Source organism: Passer domesticus, chromosome 4 (assembly GCF_036417665.1).
Source record: "Passer domesticus isolate bPasDom1 chromosome 4, bPasDom1.hap1, whole genome shotgun sequence".
In the NCBI taxonomy this organism is placed as follows: Eukaryota; Metazoa; Chordata; class Aves; order Passeriformes; family Passeridae; genus Passer; species Passer domesticus.
The window spans coordinates 78,225,978-78,244,383 of record NC_087477.1 but is presented as its reverse complement, the minus strand read 5'-3'; the positions used below and the strand labels follow the sequence as shown (position 1 = coordinate 78,244,383).

The 18,406-nt window shown below is 45.3% G+C and overlaps 2 protein-coding genes and 1 long non-coding RNA gene across 5 annotated transcripts in view; 1 reads left to right on the top strand and 2 right to left on the bottom strand.

The window, feature by feature from the left end:
- REEP1 (receptor accessory protein 1) overlaps positions 1-12,247 on the top strand; it is an 87,413-nt gene extending 75,166 nt beyond the window's left edge. For 2 of the 3 annotated variants that reach the window (XM_064418997.1, XM_064418996.1), the window contains one exon: positions 10,590-12,247. In XM_064418997.1, the coding sequence (XP_064275067.1) occupies positions 10,590-10,600 (11 nt within the window). In that variant the 3' untranslated portion in view covers positions 10,601-12,247. Of the gene's footprint in view, positions 1-293; positions 330-8,438; positions 8,579-10,589 lie in introns of all 3 variants that reach the window. The other variant, XM_064418998.1, reaches the window with a different exon arrangement.
- LOC135299661 (uncharacterized) lies at positions 883-2,722 on the bottom strand. Its single transcript, XR_010361614.1, has 2 exons — positions 2,274-2,722; positions 883-1,089 (listed from the first exon to the last, which is right to left on the bottom strand). It is a non-coding gene; the product is annotated as an uncharacterized LOC135299661 (long non-coding RNA).
- Positions 12,248-15,734: 3,487 nt separating the features above from the next.
- MRPL35 (mitochondrial ribosomal protein L35) lies at positions 15,735-18,339 on the bottom strand. Its single transcript, XM_064418986.1, has 4 exons — positions 18,183-18,339; positions 17,949-18,099; positions 16,315-16,459; positions 15,735-16,081 (listed from the first exon to the last, which is right to left on the bottom strand). Exons 1-4 carry the CDS (start codon positions 18,214-18,216, stop codon positions 15,893-15,895), a joined length of 519 nt encoding a protein of 172 aa, XP_064275056.1. The 5' UTR covers positions 18,217-18,339; the 3' UTR covers positions 15,735-15,892.
- Between the last annotated feature and the right edge of the window lie 67 nt (positions 18,340-18,406).

Sequence of the window (18,406 nt, the reverse complement as noted above, 5' to 3'; positions counted from 1 at the left end):
TTTTGCACTGGGTAGTGCATCCATGCTCCAAGATTGCTTATCCCAGGTCCCTCCAGTCAGGAGTTACTTCTGTTCATGGTCTGAGAACAGCACCAGGGAGTTGTATCTAACACCCACATGGACACAGCCTGGCATGAGGCACATTCCCAAGTCTGTGCTCCATGTTGGTCTGTGGAGACACTCATCTCCCTGTGCACACCAGGGCCTTGAAGTGCACTTCAAAAAGGTGCCAAGTGTTTTCTAAGAGTGAGTGGCTTCAGCGACGAGTTCCTAACGCTCAGCTCCTCTTTCAGTGTGCACGTGTTGCTCGGTATGCCGACTCCTCAGAGGTGAGTGCTGGATTTCCTGTGTCCTGCTGTCCATGCATCCCTTTTGGGCATGGCTCTTTCCCCAGCCCGGCTTGCTCCTGATGCTCTTGCTCACTGGGTTTCCTAACACCAGGGGGGCAAAGCAGGGGAAGCCAGGCTGTGAGCGGGTTTGGGAGCTGTGTGTGTGCTCATGGCAAGAATCTCAGTGCTTCTCACCATACTGACCTGTGTCACCCAAGGATGGGGATTGTTCCTCTGGAGAAGAGCTCCATTCCTTTCTCTTCTAGAGGATGTGCCATGTCCTTGCTGTGCAGTGTAACTCCTCTGCCCCGTGGCCCTCAGTGCTGCTGTGAATCCACTGGGAAATGCAGCAAGAGCAGAACCTCATCAGCCCAGCCCTGTTTTGCTGTGTTCCCTAAGGACTGGCACATGTTCCTCCATTGATGGAGGACATTTGTGTTTGGGCTGAACAGGGTACGTAGCAAATCCCAGCAGAAGACCCTGGTAAGACAAAACAGGCTTGAACTGACTCTCCCTGATTCAGTCTCTGGCAGAAGCATTTTTGAAAAATGTCCCCAGTGTCCCCAGCATTTATTGTGTTTACAAACGCCGAGTGCAGTGAATGGTTTAGCTGCCGGTGGTCTTTTCAGTGCTGTGCCAGTTAGCTCGGTTGCTACGAGCCCAGACATGTCACTTCTGCATTTTTTCCCAGTGACAGATGAAAGGAGTGGGAGAACTCCAATTTGGGCATGCCAGAGGATGGGACTGCCAAGCAGCTTGTCTGGGGAGAAAAAAGAAATACAGACTGGCAGTGTCTCATGTTGGTGGAAGCAAAAAAACCTTTGTAACTCCTTTTCTTCTCATCTCATGTGGTTTTTGTGTATTTTGCACACTAATCAACCTGGAGACAGCAGCAGAAAGGCTGAAGGATCACAGTGCTGCCACCGTGCTGCAGTGACCTGTGCCTTCCCACAGCCCTGCACCTGGTGCCAGAGCCCTGTGCAGTGCTGGAGCCTGATGGCTCCAGCCTGGCACAGCCTCCCTGCACCCTGCATGGGTGGCAAACCCACCCTCATATTTGATTTGTTGCCCTTCCTTTTCTGGGTGAGTGTGCTATTGTGCAGCACAAGGAAGCAAGGTGGTATCTGTTGTAATAAATAAAAATTAGAAGAGTTCTAATAAAATGCCCCTTGTATTCACAGGGCATTTTATTAGAACTCTTTTAATTTTAGCCTAAACCTGTTTTATGGATTTGACTTCAAAGTGTTATTTATTAAAAGAATCACTGAATCCTTATGGGCTTAACAGTCATGAGGTAATCTTAGCAAGTCTTTTAATGATGCTAAAGCAGCAATCAGTCCAATATGTTTATGAATTAAACCCAGAGTAATTTAGATCTTGTTGAAATTGCATCCCCTGTCTTTCACATTGGCTTGTTTTACTATTCCTGCCCCCTTCCAGCATAATCCAGTCCCTTAGACCATGTCAATAGGGATGTGCCAAGGCTCTATGTCATAGAGGGTTCATTCTGTCTCCACAGGCTGCCCTTTCTCTGTCTCCAAGGCAATAGATGCATTAATGCACTCTCAGACAGTGGCCTGCCATTAAAATGCTCCTTTGTAAGTGCATCTTTGGTAGCTTGGAGAGCTGGCTACGTCATGTGAAGATTTTTCTGGGCCACAAAAAGCTGGGGGAAGAAAGAATCTAATTTTGTTTAGCTAGGACTAAGTTGCCTTGAGCTACTGGCACTTATCTTCTCTTGGTGCAAACTTTAGTGTAGCCAAGTTTCAGAGTCCCATCATTAACAGTTCTCATTTCCAAAGAGTTTATAATCTAAATGGGCAGATAGTCAAGTCTTTCCTCAAGCAGGGATATTAAAAGCTGCTTTAGTGCACTCTTTTTGGCAGAAGCAGTTGCATTAATGCTCTTGCAGGTAAAACTCAATTATTTCACTCTCTGACTCACAGAAACCTCCTCAGCTCTTAGGAGAGCTGGTGGAACAGAAGTCCAAGCATTCTGCTCTCTAGATGATACCCTGAGAGAAGGTGTGAGGAGGATGAGGCCTGCAGGTGCCATGGAGTGTGCATTTCTGCAGTCTGAAGGCCAGGCTGAGCCCCCTGAGCTGGAGCTGTCCCTGTCAGCACTGGTGATGGGCTGGGTGCTGATGGGCTCCTCTGGAGCAGGACTGTCCTGGTGGAATTCCACTGGTGGAATTCTCTGTGCTGAAGCTGTTGGCTCTTTCCTGCCCCGTTGGATCACTCCCACTGGCCTCACAGCCTGCACATGACAGAGCATTGATGCCATTCAGGACATTCATCCTCCTCTGCTCTGGGCAGCTTCACTAAAACACAAGCCTGTTTGACAGATGTACTCCAGCACTTCTTTTTGACAGCTCCTATGCCAGCTCCTCTTGCTTTTTTGTTCCTGGCCAGGCCTTTGCTGGTGGAACTCCTTCCAGGTTTTAACCCGAGTTTCTGATTTATCTCCTTTGTGTTGTGTGGAAAGTCAGGCTGCAGCATTCAAGAGCAATGGTACAATTATGTAAGAGCTCTTTTTCCCTTTCAGAGAGGACACAGTAAAAATCTCCAGGGATATCTGTTTGTCTTTTGGCAGTGCCTGGCAAATGCTTAAACGCTGTTCAATATTAAACAATCTTGCTTGGGACTGGCATTTAAGAAGTAACAAAATATGTTTGGTGGTGTTCTCTCAACTAATGTCTCTTAGGTGCTGTTGCAAAGACCTGGGGCATGGTTGAGAGGGAGAAACCATTTTAATTATTGCAGAGAATAAATCTACCTCTCATGAATTGAAGAATCAGCTGTATATCAGGAGAATTGTTGAGACTGCAAGTATTTGAGGGGGCATTTAATATTAAAATGCTGATCAGAAGCCTCAGGCAGTGTGAGAAATGTGCAGGGACATTTGTGATGAACGGGTCTGGTTTGGGTGTGCACTGCAGGGCTGTGCTCCACAAGGTGACAGATCACACCCAGCAGCAGTGCAGCTCACCAAGGACCTGGATGGGACATCCACTTAATTGTGCTTTAAATAAATCACCTCATTGGTCTATTAGCTAAATCCAACCCCTTCTTTGTGGTATGCTCAGAAGTGCACATGAGTTATTACAGTGGAAAGTGCTTTAAAAACACTAATTGACTTTATGTCAAGGGGGCTGATTGTACATCTCTGAACTAATTCAATTAAATGGTGTAGGTGGTTTTATTTTGGTTCTTAGCCAGTTTTGCTTCCAGCTCTTATTCAGAGGATTTTTTTTTTAACCTTATTAAACTTAAAGAACAAACAGCAATTTTCTGTTGCTCTAGGCATTTTGTTCCTTAAAATTTTCCTTTACTAAATACTGAAGCAAATTTTTACAGGGCTGGTTTGCATCACTTTGTACTGGTATTTCTGAATAGCAATTTGTGATTTTCTTTTTGAGATTTAAAAATAATTTCAGATGTATTTTGGTTACTTCAGGGAAGAAAAAAATATCACAGAAAATCAGTAGTTTTTAAGTACATCTGCATTGTACCAGCAGAAAGTGAAAACATTAATTATTGTTTAATAAACTTCAGCTGAATGACAGATATGATAAAAGCAAAGACGAATATTTCTGTGTTCTGAAACAATGCTCCTTCCCCCTCTGCACCCAAATGTTTTCTCCTAACAGTTTATTCTTTCTTTTTCTCTATGTAAATATTATGGGACTCTGATGTAAGTGTTACAGATTGCATGAATTTTCCTCTGAGGTGTTTGGAATAGACTAGCACTTAACAACTCACTCCTTTGTGGGATGTGTTTTCATTAACGGATGACTTTGTTGATGTAATTAGGCTTGTTTGCTTTGGTTGCATTTGACTGCAGCTTTGGAAAGGATGTCTGCCTCTCTTTGGTGGCTCCTGGGCAGTGTGTGCTGGTGTAGTTGGCTGCTCCTAACTCCTTGGTTTGGCAATGAAAGCTGTTGGGGAAGTACAGGACTTGGGTCAATGTCTTTTGGAAATGATGGTGAATTTATCTTTGTTGCAGGGGAAAGAAGCTGATGGCCATCGTATAATAAATATCTGTTCTCCTGTGCTTATTAAGTGGTGTGCAAACCTCTTTGTATGAATGATACCCTGGAAAGGCTTAACTTTGGAGTGACTTTACCTTCCATTACAATGATACAATACCTCCCTCTTGGTTTGTGTAGTCTGTGACTCTGGTTTTCCCCATTGCTCCTGAGGAATTCAAGTGATGGAAGAATTGTGCCTAGCAAAATATGGGAAGGTCTAATGTCAAAGTTGCCTGATTCCCACTGTACTTCAGTGTCCAGATTTTTCAGAGGATCTAGATCAAAGTCATTTGTTCACTTGCACTTAAAGTGAGCCAGGTCCTGATTTCTGTTGTACTCATCAAAATCCACAGAAATTTGCTACAGATTTACATGGCAGCACGGACCAGAGTCTGAACCAAAGTGATTGCTGAACCAACACACTGCTGAATCCCAGATATTGCTGTAGAAAGAGTTTTGCATGTGAAATTTCTTAGCCTTGTTGAATCATAGACTGCAATGATCTGGCCCTACATTTCCTGGTCTGTGCTGGGTTGTTCCTTGAGGTGCATTAACAGCTCAGATCCCACCTCTGCAGAGTACTCAAATGTCTACTTTAACTTGAAATGTGCCCATTTTCAGGGCTTCCCACACAATGTGTTGGTTGTATCAGTTCCCTTGGGAGGAATTGTGATGGAATGATAGGAACTGGAATTAAGGGAATTAACTGGAATAATCCATTTCCTTGGATTTGGAATCTGTTTACATTCAGATTCTGTCTTGCTTTAGTAGAGAGAGGAGTGTAATCTGGTCTGTGCGCTGAAAAGGTGTTTGCAAGAGGCAGCAGCAGCTTTAGTCCTGGAACACCAGCCCATTTCCCACTTCTGCAGCAATGCAGCCCCTTCACACAAAGCTGTGGAGCCATAAAAGTAACAGGTGGAGACACCTAAAACACAGCCCACCCTGGGATGGGGAGTGAGAGGCTCCCAAACAGAGTCAAGGCAAAGGTCTGTGTATGATCCATGTCTTTACACAGCCACCTCCTGGCTGTGACAGTCCCTGGGGTTGTTTGCTGTTCCCTGGAGCAGCACACGCTGCTGACTCTGCTACTTTGGGGACATCTGATAGTGACCTGAGGCCCTGCAGCCTCAGATCATAAAAATGGCTCTTAGAAACACACAGGAGGTCACCCAAGGCCAAGTGCTGCCCTCAAAATGCACGCTCCAGCCCTGGCAATGTTGTGCTCCTCAATCTTTACCTTCTCTGGTAACAAACCCAGAACCCTTCCATTCACCTTAAACATCCATCTCCTTTCTCAGCAGTTTCTCACATGTGTGTTTATTCTTCTGATTAACCCTCTGCTTTACATTTTTACTCACTCTCTTGGTGTCAGAAAATCAGTTCTTTATGATATCATCACCATATTCACAAAAAACAACAATTTCAGAGCTGGGGCTCACACAGCAGCTGCTCTTTGGAGATGAGTTCTCTGCCATTCCACAGCAGCAGAATGCTTCCACAAATGTGGGACAAAGGCTGGCACCCCAAAGGCTGGCAGATAAATATGAGCTTGGCTTGCTCACAATACAGATGTCCTTCCCAAGGCAGGATGGGCAGGGAGTCCTCCCTTCTCGTTCCAGGTCTGAAGGAAAGTGCCATGCGTATTAAAGATCTTTTCTCATCCATGGCCAGAAAAGTAGTGGAAAAGCCGAGGAGATCCCATCTTGCTTTTTCCAGTTCAGTGAGGCTGAAGCTAAACTGGTTCCCATTTGGCTGGTTTTCAGTGTCCCACTCACAATGACGTGGAGCAGGGAAGAAAAGGGCATCAGCCCAACTTCCAGTGGAGTTTATAGACCCCTCAGCTGCAGGGATCAAAGCAGTATGCACCAGAGGCTGAGCTCTCCTCTTGATCTTCATGGAAGCAGCTTCAGGACATGGATGTGATGCCTGGACTGATGGGAGAATGAAAAGCCTGCAGGAGACTGTGCCTGCTGTGCAGGTGACGTGGGTGGCAGAGCTCACTGGGCATCTTTTTTGCCCAGCATCTAATTTAAGAGTGAGAACAGTAATGAAGAAAGCAACGCACGCTGCAAAGCCATGGGATTCACAGCAGCATTCTCAGGCTGACAGCTCCTTCTGTCTCCTTTTCCAGTGGAGTGGCTGGTCGTGGAATGGGAGCATGGCACATTGTCATGATTCTGTTCACCCAGCCTCAGCAGCCAGTGTCTCCTCACTCTGGTCACTGAGCACCCCAACTGTGGGTCTGCAGCACCCCTCCATCCTGTCCCATTCAAAGCTCTTTTTCCTGGTGAAAGCCCCTGTCTGTTCTCACTGGCTCAAGGCTGGAGGTGTCTTGTTGGGCCACTGTGCAAACCTCAGTGAGGCCATTAAAATGAGTTCTGACCCACTTGTACTAAACTTGACTGAATTTTGATTTGGCTTAGGCAGGCAGCAAAGAACAGCTTCCACATCCAAGAGGGTCTAAGCTAGGCTGCTCCTGGGTAGGATAAAATAGTAAACTAAAACATTCCTTTACTGTTCTGCCATGTGGTCTAGAGAGCATTTAATTCTCCCCACAGTGCAGTATTCACACTACAGTCCTACACAGAACAAAAACATTTCAGCATTATCCCTGGCCTCTCTGCAATTTGACTATCAACATCTTCAGTACAGCTGGGGAAAATCAACTTCCAGCTCTTCCTGAAAGCCTGCAGTGGTGTTTTCCAGCCTGCCCATGTGAGTGGTGATAAAGGGGTAGAAGCCCAGGGTCAGTGGGCAGAGGATGATGGTGTGCACAGGCTGCTGTCTCGAGCAGCAGCTGCATCCTGTGGGCTGAGACTGATTAGCTGCTGACTTTAATCTGCACTGGGGAGAGCCCCAGTGACCTGCTCGTGACTCGTGGTGTTGCTGTAGCCAAATCATTTCCCCTCTGTCTGTTACCCTACTGGAAGAGCTGTCGAAGAATTCATTTCTTTTGGGCTTTAAGAATCAAAAGGGATTAGTAAGTATTAGATGTTAAGAATCCTCTTTGGTTTCAGTCTTTGGTCCAGCAGACTCTTACAGTCAAGCTGAGACAAGAAGCACAGAGCATTATTTCTATGTATGTTCATGCAACAAAGTATAAACCCAGTAATTCTGATTAATGCAACTCAAACAGCAAATAGTTCCCCTCCTACCATGTTTTGGAATCAATAAACCTTCTCAGTTAAACAGAGAAACCTCCAGCCCTGCTGGTAAGAAACCATGGAGAGCAGGAAACTTGGTCATGTTGCGTTTCCTCTTCTGTACCTCTTGCTTTGGGCTGGTCATTAAAAATACTGTCTCATTTACTGTGTGTATTTAGGCAGCAAATGGATTGTGTTGTGTAACACAACCAGTCCCACAAAGATTGTGCCATAAATTCCAAGGGTAAGAACCACCAAGTCTTTGTGGTTTGAAGTTATGAGGCCATAAACTGCCTTCAGGAACATCAGCAGAGCCAGTGCTCCACTACGTTTACTCCAGAATGACAGAAGAGAGACTTTTGCCTGCACTGGTTTTCCAGCAACACTCCCACTTGACGAGGGTCCATTCAATGCCTGGTGAAGCTTTCTGAGAACTTCAGTGGATCTCAGACTGAGTGCTTACCTTGACCACTCAGTTTCAAGTCTGTAAGTGCTGCTGTGCTTCCTATTTCTGCACCCCAGGCAGGTCTCTCTGTGCTTACCAGTGGACTTTAACATCCATTTGGAGTCTTCTAGAGCAGGAGCTATGGATGGAACCAGCAATTCAAGAAATCAGTTATTTTAGTTATGCCTGAACAAACAAACAAAAAATAATCTCTTTCTAGTGTCAACCTCTCAAACATCAAAAGCTGTGAATTTAGTCTCAATTCTGTGTAAAATAATCAAGATAGACTTTATAATGGCTTTGTAAACAAGAGCCTACTGATTTCTAACCCCACAGCTGCTATTATTAGAGTGTGATGTGTGGCCCTTCTGTCTATTAATCCCTGGAAGATGCATGGCTTTGCAGTGAGTGACGTTTGTGTGAATCAAACCATCACTGATTTCCTCGTCCTATGTCTTCACATTTAGGCTGCAAATGGCTGTGTTAAATAGGTGAAATAAGTGTGGACATTAGGTATGAGAAGCCACCTGAGACAAACTGTGAAACAAAAGGCTCAGTGTTCTCAGATGATGAAGAGAATGATTGTGCATCCGTGAACAAAAGGCCCAAAAAGAAGGATCAACCCCTTGAGGTACTTCCATATTGTCAAGAGTCCTCCTTCTGACATTCCTTGATTCTTCAGCTGGAATCTTCAACTGAACAGCTGTCTTTGGTGTAAAGTCACTAAATACACTTTAAGTTGCTTCATGGAAACAAAAGAACTAAAGGAAATGCAGATCTCACCCTGATTTGTCAAAATTTTAGCAACATTTTATTATGGAGGAAATAAAAACCTCTGTGGGAGATGCTGTAGGCAAAGACTCCTTGAAGATCTGGGCAGGGTGGATGGAGCCCCAGCCAGCAGCTGAGATCCCCACCTGTGGGAAGCTGAGCTGGTTCCCCCCTTCCCTTGGCTCAGTGTGAGGGAGCAGAGCAGTGTGCTTTGCTCAGCAGCTGCAATCCCTTCTGCTGGGCTCTCCTACCTCTGGGGGCTTTCACCAAAGCCTGGGCTGCTCTGTTCTAGCCATGGAAAGGTGCAGCTACTCCCAGAGCTGTCCAACGGCCTCCTAAAGGAGGCAGAGATGTTCTTACCCTGTTTAAGAGCCTTGGCTGTGCAGTTAATGACAGCTTTGCTTTGAGAGCCACTTGGTTTCCCCAAGAGCAGCCTTGTCCCAGGCTGCAGGAGGTGCTGCTCCAGTTGTCTGGCTGTGTCCCTGTGCTCCTCCGAGCCAGCAGCTGTGGAGTCAGGTGTGGTGTGGGATCCACTGCTGCTGTGCATAGCAGCTTTGCTCCTCACCTCTGCTCCAGCTGTGCTTTCTGGGCACAGCCATCCCATCCAGATCTGTTGTGCTGCTGGGGATTCATTGCAGGCACCTGGGGTAAGATTTCAGGCTTGGAAGATGGGGTGAAGTGTTGGATTAATCCCATCTCTGTGAAAAAGAACTTTGGTTTATGGTCAAGCTATAAAAAATTGATATTTAGGTGGAGTCTAAACAAAACCTCACCGTGCTGCATGCCCTTGTCTATATGAATAGTTATACTTTCCTGCATCATGGGAGTGCAGAAACATGGCATGGTCTTGGGTTTGAAAGTCCTGTAAAACAGAAAAGTCTTTGCTTTGGTCCTGTCAGGCCCTTACAGGTAAATATGGGTTAATGCTATAAAGAAAACAAGGTTAATGCTATTAAGAAAACAAGGCTTTGGATGTTTATGTAAATGGAGTAGAAGAGCCTACCACACCTTGCAGTGTTACTCGATGCAGTGACAGGCCTCCACACTGAGAATCCACGTCCTGTTACAACATCTGAGAGCCATTTCTTGTTGTGGAGCTTATGAAACACAATGCCACACCAGAACTCTTCTGAGACAAGTAGGCCCTGCAGATTAGGGCTTTTTCTTTCATTTGTTTGCCAGCCTAACTAATGTCTGAGTCTGGAGAACAGAGTTAACCACAGGAAACCAAATTCATGGAGTTGGTCTGCCTCCTCCTGGGCAGTCAGGGCTCCTTGTGAAAGCTCTGCACCAGCTGACTACAAGGCAGAATTCCAATAGCTGGTTTCTAAAATAATTTCAACAGATTTTGTCTGGCCTCTTTCCCAAGCAAGAGGGTGATTTTAAGGAGTTCTACCTCATGAGAATTACAGGCCAGGTGTGTTTCACCTTGGGAAATCCTTCAGCTTTGTGATGCCATGAGCTGTACCTTCCGAGGAGCTGTGGATGGGTTGGACAGGGCAGGATGGGCTGGGAGACACCAGAGCTGGCTCCTGCCACCAGTTTGATCTCTAGATCCATGAGCTGCTGTAAATGGCACCAGTTTGACCTGGCTCTTTCAACTGCTGAGTTACTAGCAATCTTTAGCCACACGTGTAACCAAGAACCAGAGGGGAATGTGTTGATGTAACCTGGGTGTACAACTGGTTTCTTAAAGAGATTAGTCCTCAGCTGGCCATTCACTACTGATCTTCAGGGCCAAAACTTCTGCATTACTTCATGCATGGAACAGGATCTTTGCCACAGAGGTCCCACAAAGATGGGTGAGTTGTAAGGAAAAAGAAAAGCTGTTTCCTACTATGCCTCTGAAGTTTTGTCTTGTTTCTCTGCAGGCACCGCCTAGGACTCTTAGACCTCGCTTCAGGAAGAAAAGTACCTCGTCCTCTGCCACTGAAACAATGTGAGTGCAATGAGCCAATAGCACCAAGATCCACAGAATGTCTCTCTTCTGCCTTAAGAGCTACTCGTTCATAACGTAGGAAGCAGCAGTGGGATGGATGTGCTTTGATCACTGTAGACATGGCCTTTCTCCTCCTCTCTCCGCATCCTTCTGTGGCACGCTGCTGTTTGTCCCTGACGTGGGTAGGACAGTCTGGCAGGCACCTGCAGGTGAGGGGTCCTGGTTTGGTTTGCAGAGTGTGCACCCACCCACAGTGTACATTTACAGTTTCATTTGTGTCTGCATAGCTCTTGCTCTGTGAATGCCCAGAGGAAACAACAATAATCAGTTACTCATGATGCTACATTGACAGTGTATTTATTTATGGCTTTATCATGGATGAAGTGGATTTGCAGAACCCATGGATTTCTCTTTCCTCCCTTCCTCCTCAAGACTGTGAATGATGTAACAAATGTCAAAGTACTCTGTACAAAATGTCCAAGATTTGTTAGCAAAAGCTGAGCTGCAGCTGCGTTTTTCTGCAAGTAAATCACATGTTCTGAGAAAACCATTGTGCTAACAGAGACAGAACCACTTACAGAGGATGAGGAAGTGATGTGCAAGAGAAAAAAAATTTGTTTCAATGATGTAATGAAGGGAGAGTCCTAATTTTGATCAGCCTGAGCCAGGAGAGTATTTTATGGAAAATGATGCGTAGAAGAACTAAATCCCACCATTTGTGGCCAATGTTCTACTGCGAGTTTTAAAGTGTGAGCAAGCCAGGCTTGAGCAAGCTGCAGCAACAGAAATTAGAATTGCTTTAGTGATGCATTTCCAGGGGAAAACACACCTTTCTCCCCTGCTGCAACAGTGCCAGTCCCAGCACTCTGCTCTGCTGCTGAGGAGCTGCTGTTCTGCTTGCATGAGCAGAGGAGGGTGCTGGGTCTGAGCTGCTTTTTGAAGCCTGGAGTTTCTCCTGTAGCATGGAGTTTGGTTAGAACCACAAGAACCAGATGGAGTGGTTTATTTGTATCCATATATAAATGGGAAATATAAAAGAAGAGGAAGACATGGTAGGGTTTGTGTATTTGTGCTTCAAGTTGGTGTCTCTTGTAAGTGTTGAGCATGTGAGATTCACACATAAGTTAATTACGTGACCCTTTGTGTTTGCTCTCAGACCTGTCACATAGACTAGAAGAGGATTTAGCATTTTGTAGGATGTGCCATCACCAATGGATCAGCACAGGGGCTCGATGCTGTCACTGTTCATCTGGCTCAGGTGCAGCAGCCCAGGGTGCCAAAAGCCAGCTGGAGTGTGCCAGGCCCAGAGATAACTCTGAAGTGGCCTTTGAAACCATTTCTCTGCCAGGTGTGCATCCATATCCCAGCTGCCCATCTGGTGGATCCCTGAGCTTTTCCTACATGTGTGGGGCAGAAAGAAATAAATTACGCGCACACAGAAACGTTTATCTGACCTGGCTAGGAAATAGAAAATCAAGCAGGTGTTTCCTGTGTCTGCCACAGTATTTGGCCTCATTACCTGAGAATTTTATTTTTATGTGCTGATTCAGTCATATTTTGCAAATTTTGAAAAATTCTTCAGAAAGTAAATTTAAAAAAACCCAAACAAACCTGTCTAAAGAGCAGTTACAGAAGAGTCGGTCCCTGGAAGATACTCAGCAAAAGCTTTGAGAAGCTAAGCTTATATATTTTACTTCTGAGCAGCTTTAGAGTTTATTTGATTTCTTTTGGCTAACATTAAAAAGAAATAGGAAAAATGCCTGCACTGTTAGCAAAATAAAATCCTGTTGCAAGCAAGCCATGTTTCCCTGCTATGCAATGGGCTGCTGTAAGATAAAAAAGAAGCTGACAAGTTTGCACTCAATTATGCCAAATAACCCCAACAACATAGAGCTGCATAACATCTGACAAGTCCTAATCTCAGACACGCTGTATTAACATTGATTCTCACTAAAACTATTTAATGTGCGTCTAATCTGCTGTTTTACTGTAAACTTGACTGTTTAGCATTTCTTAAGTGCTGAGGTGAAATGTTGACAAGGGAGTTGCCTTATATCTCTCAAAACATTCACTGTATAAACGAGAAAAATAAACCTTTTCATATCTCTGGAAAAGAAAAAATGTATGATCAACGGAGCTGTATATTTGCATATAGATAGACAGACGTGTGAATGCCTGACCTCGTGCACTCGTGCTCCTTGTGCTCCAGTGCTCTGTACAGACGAGAGCAGCCCCTCGCTTTGATTCCTCACCTTCCTCGCACAGGTTGTTAGCAGGGGCTGCCCCCAGCCCGTCAGTTCCGTGTCACAGCTGCTTGTTCATTCCGGATAAACGCCACCCGTGAAGCCTTTTGTTCCAGCTTTTCTCTGGAACCTCTGCCGAGGAGCGAGCTCGGTTCGGTGATTTCGCCTTTCTGCGCTGCTGCTGACCCCTCCTGGCAAACCGGGGTGTGCAGGACCCGCACAGGAGAGATGGATGGATGGATGGATGGATGGATGGATGGATGGATGGGTGGGTGGATGGATGGATGGGTGGGTGGATTGATGGATGGATGGATGATGGATGGATGATGGATGGATGGATGGATGGATGGATGGATGGATGGATGATGGATGGATGGATGGATGGATGGATGGATGGATGGGTGGGTGGATGGATGGATGGGTGGGTGGATTGATGGATGGATGGATGATGGATGGATGATGGATGGATGGATGGATGGATGGATGGATGGATGGATGGATGATGGATGGATGGATGGATGGATGGATGGATGGATGGATGCTTTCTAGTGATTAAAATAATGCATATTTCATTGGAGCCTTGAGCTGACCCCTCCTGGCAAACTGGAGTGTGCAGGACCCGCACAGGAGAGATGGATGGATGGATGGATGGATGGATGGATGGATGGATGGATGGATGGATGGATGGATAGGTGGGTGGATGGGTGGATGGATGCATGGGTGGATGGATGGATGGATGGATGGATGGATGGATGGATGGATGGATGGATGGATGGATGCTTTCTAGGCATGCATTGGAAAGGAACAGTTCTCAGCTCCCTTCTGGTTCCAGCTCTGAATGTGCAGACTGGCCGAGCACTTCCACATCTCCACTCCTAAAATCAAGCAATCTTACAGCTGATGGTTTAAAATAGATCTGGCTCAGTTTAAAAAGCCCCGTTTTGGGGCCTTTCAGGCTGCTGGCCCCTACCATCAGTCCTGTAGGGCAGGCAGGCACCTCCTGATGTGTCAGAGAGGGCTGGGAGAGTGGAACTCTGAAGAGGACAGGCCAGCCCTAGGAAACAGCTTTTACCCAGCTCAAGGCTCCAGTGAAATATGCATTATTTTAATAACACAAAATTGAGGCTGAGGGGAGGGAAACTGCAGCTGGAGATGGTCTGTAATAAACAGGCCTGTGAATGACACTTTACCATAAACTCATGCAGTTATGAAGACATAAGGCTGGAGCACCCAGTGCTCCCCTCTGTGCCTCCTCTCCTGCTGCAGGGGTCAGCATCAGCGCAGCTCCAGCAGTCACCAACTGCTGAATCAGGATCCCATCAAAAAAAGACTTCACGTGTGTCCCTGTCACCCTGGAATGAATCAACCTAAAAACCTTGTGGAAGTGCAAACCCAGCACAGAAGGAAAGAGAATCAGGCAGTTTACAGAAAGCTGCTTGGAGACGATGCTGCTCCTGTGAAGAACCTGCTGCCTCTGGCTGCTGGCGAGTCCTCGTGTCGTGGTGAACCCTTGTGCTCCTCACCCACAGTCTCCCTTTTGCTGTTAGTTTCAGGTACCTGTTTTGCATCCAGCACATTTGAACTAGCAGAGAACACGTCGGGATTTGCGTTTAGACAAACTATTTAAGGCTCATAATTGTGCACTTGGTGTGATTTCTTTCCTGTGATGGGTAGAAAAGGTCTGTGATACAATGTGATACAACTTGATGCCTCACAAGGACGGCCATTACAACAGTATTCCAAAGGTTGATGTTTTGCTGGTTTTGTTATACTGCTTGATATACATCTTGAATAAAGTCTTAATCTTTTCTTTATTAAAAAAAAGAACAAAAAACAAAACCAAACATCTTTAGTCTGTTCAATGTATCTGGCAGGCCAGAATAATCACTTTGATCGCTGTATTATTTTTATCTGAATTCTGGCTGACTGTATATAGATGTATTCACTAAGTGCTGCATGTCCTTCAGAACTTTCTGTATCATGAACTGGAAAAAGAACAAAATACAGCTACTGAACACTCTGAGTAACTAGTGAATTCATTGCAATGCTACAGCCTTGTACAGCAAACCACTCTGCTATACAGGCAGCTCTGGGGCTGATAACCAGGGACTGTCTGCTCAAAAATGGGTGATCAGGGACTGCTTTCAAGTACTGCTTTCATACACTTTCTGGAGTAGCAGCTTTGTAGAGAAAACATCTGATCCAACCCTTAGCAAAAACAGGGTGTAGATGAGCTGGTCACTCCAAACAGACCCCATGATAAACCCTTGGGTTTGTTCCATTTCTGTGTGACCAGGAATGTGCAGTATGAAGTATGAATAAACAAGAAATTGCTCTGACTTGTCTGCTTGAGGATGTTGTGCAGGACACAAAGAATAGATTCTACTATTCAAAAACCAACAGAGAACACAAAATGTGAGTATTGTAATGAAAGCTGGTGGCCAAAACATTTTAAAACCAGTCATAAAACCAGCATGTAGCTATGAAACTCTGGTTTGGGTTTTTTTCCCCCTACACTTTCTAGCATGGACACAAGGCAATAGTGTGTTATTGTAGACAGGCAACAATGTTGAGATAGACCCTGCTCTCCTTTTTCCTCTTCCCCAGAAGACTCCATTCAGTGAGCCACCACTTAGTATGATACAGAGGAATAGATTCTGGGGTTATTTAAACATATTTATTTAAAAAAATAAGATTAAGTATGTTGAATTATTCACTTTTAGTGCTGTTTAGTGTATTCCTCCGTGACAGACAATCACAGGAAACCACCAAACATCAGAATGTGTAGGTGACCAGCCTGGCGTCTGCTAAGTAAAACAAACAGCAGATGAAGATAAATTAGAATATTCCTTTATTGTGGGCATTGATTCCCATAATTCTGCTCAGATGATATGCACATGTTCATTTGAAAAAGTACAGGTGTATGTTCCAAACCCCAGACCGTGCCACACGACCACTGCCCCTTTCCCAGAGATGGGCAAACCCAAGATTTCTACACTCGGAGGTTCGTGCGGTCGTGGTACTTCTGGAAGGGGTCATCAACGTACCAGTTCCTTCTTTTCCAGAAGGAAGTGGTCATTTTATCCAGGAGCTTACACTGTGTCCTCGTGCACAACACCAACTCCCTCAAACGCTTCTTCTGGGCAGCTGACTTCTTCCACAGCCTCTTCTTATAACCAGCCTGTCAGGAGAAAACACACACCAAAACAACCCCACTTCTTAGCAGGTCACTGCAAATGGACAAACACACCACACTGCTCAGCAAACCTGGAAAAATCCCCCACTTTCAGGAAAATGGGAGTCTACAGAGCTTTTTTTAACTTCCACATCAGCCACTGCCCTCCAAGTGAAGGAAAACAATTACACTTTACCCTGACTGTAAAGAACAGACTCTCATTATCCAAAACCCCTCACCTTTCTCCTGACCCAGAGGCCGTTGTGCAGCCGGAGGAACCTTTTGACCACGGATTTCACACTTTTCCTCTTTCCTTTCCGCAGGCTGCAGTAGGTGAGGCTCCTTGCTGGCTGCTGGAGTAAACTTGGAAGCAGAGGTGTGACACTAAAAAAAAACCAAACCAACCCCAAAGTGAAGAGGGAAACAGAACAGGAATGAGACACCTTTTTCTAAAAGAAATCACTGCCTTTGTCACACACAGAGAGATCAGAAGAGCTGGGGCTTGTTTGAAGGGTAACAAGGACTGCTTAAATATTACAGCACAGCAGCTAATGGGTGTAGAATACCAATGGCAGGGCTGGACTCTTGTCAAAATTCAGCTCAAACGTATTATTCCACATAGAGCACCTTTTCTTAATCTACTAAAAGCAGTCAAACACTCAAGCCAATATTCAGCAGTTACTTGGATTCAGAAATTACTTTTACAATATTAGTCACAAACTAGTTTGAGTTGGAAGGGACTTCATAAATCATCTAGTCCAACACCCGTGAGCAGCAAGAGAAACAGTAGTGATTACAAGACTAATTGTAAAATATGGCTGCAAAGAGTATCCTAATTTACCTCCTGCTTCAAGCATTAATGGTGACTGAAGTGGAAAGCTTTGGGGCTAACACAGACCCACTGCAGAGGGAAAAGGTGCCCAGGAGTGTCAGACTGAGGTTTACAAATTATACATGTGTCTGTCTATCTATCTATGCATTTCTGCAAATATTTTATATTTATATATATGGGGAATGGGGTCAGTCTCTTCTCCCAAGAAACAAATAGGACAAGAGAAAGTTTTGCCAGGGGAGGTTTAGATTGACTCTAGGGAAAACTTTCTTCACAGAAGGGGTTGTCAAGCACTGGCAGAGATTGCCCAGGGCAATGGACAAGTCTCCATCCCTGGAGGGATGTAAAATCTGTGCAGATGTGGCACTTGAGGACATGATGTAGTGCTGGCCTTGGCAGTGCTGGGGTAAGGGTTGGACTTGGTGATCTTAAGAGGTCTTTTCCAACCTATGATTCTACAACATTCATATATATATATATATATATGGAGGAATTTCAACATATATACTACCCATATTGTATATGTAATAGAATACTACATATTATATTATTAAATATAACATAGACTATACTAACACACACAATGATAAATTATACATGTTATAGCATACATCATAAACTCACAGTATATTGCATATTATGTAATGCATATGTAGTGGAATAAAATATACATTCCTAAACGTATTTATGTATAAGCATACTTTAATATAAAATATAGGGGTTTTTTAAAATATATATACACACACACATATATTTGAAATGTATAGATTTTCAAATTATTTATATTGATATGAAACAATACAATACATCTAAAACATATAAGGTATGCAAATAAAAATATATATTAAGTATATATATATATAACATATATAGAAACTCATCCGTGTGTATCTTATATATATATTTTCATATAAATATACATATAAGATACACATGGATGTATATATATAAATATATAAATATATAAATATATAAATATATATACACATATATATGCCTTTTAAGGGTTTTTCGCACGAGGGAGAAGCCGCGTAGCCGCACCTGCTGAGCACCGAGGGGGTCCCTGCCCGGGGCCGGTTCTCGCCGAGCAGCCGCGGGGCCCAGAGCGGGGCCGGGGCCGCTCCGTGCCGCACGCACCGGGCGGAGGGGCGGCCGAGCGGGAGCGCGCGGGGGGCCCAGCGCCGCAGGATCCCTGCGGGGACACGGGAGAGCCTCAGCACAAACATCCCAGCCCGACACCCCCAGCCCCGACACCGAAACCACCCCGGTACCGACCCGCCAGGGCCCCGCGGGCCGCCGCCATAGCCATGGCCACGCTGCGCCGGGCGGGGCCGCGCCGCGTCCCGCCCACGGAGCCGGGAGCCCGCAGCGGAGCCGGGATCCCACAGCGCAGTCAGGATCCCACAGCGGATTCGGGATCCCATAGCGGAGTCGGGATCCCACAGCGCAGTCAGGATCCCATAGCGGATTCGGGATCCCACAGCGCAGTCAGGATCCCA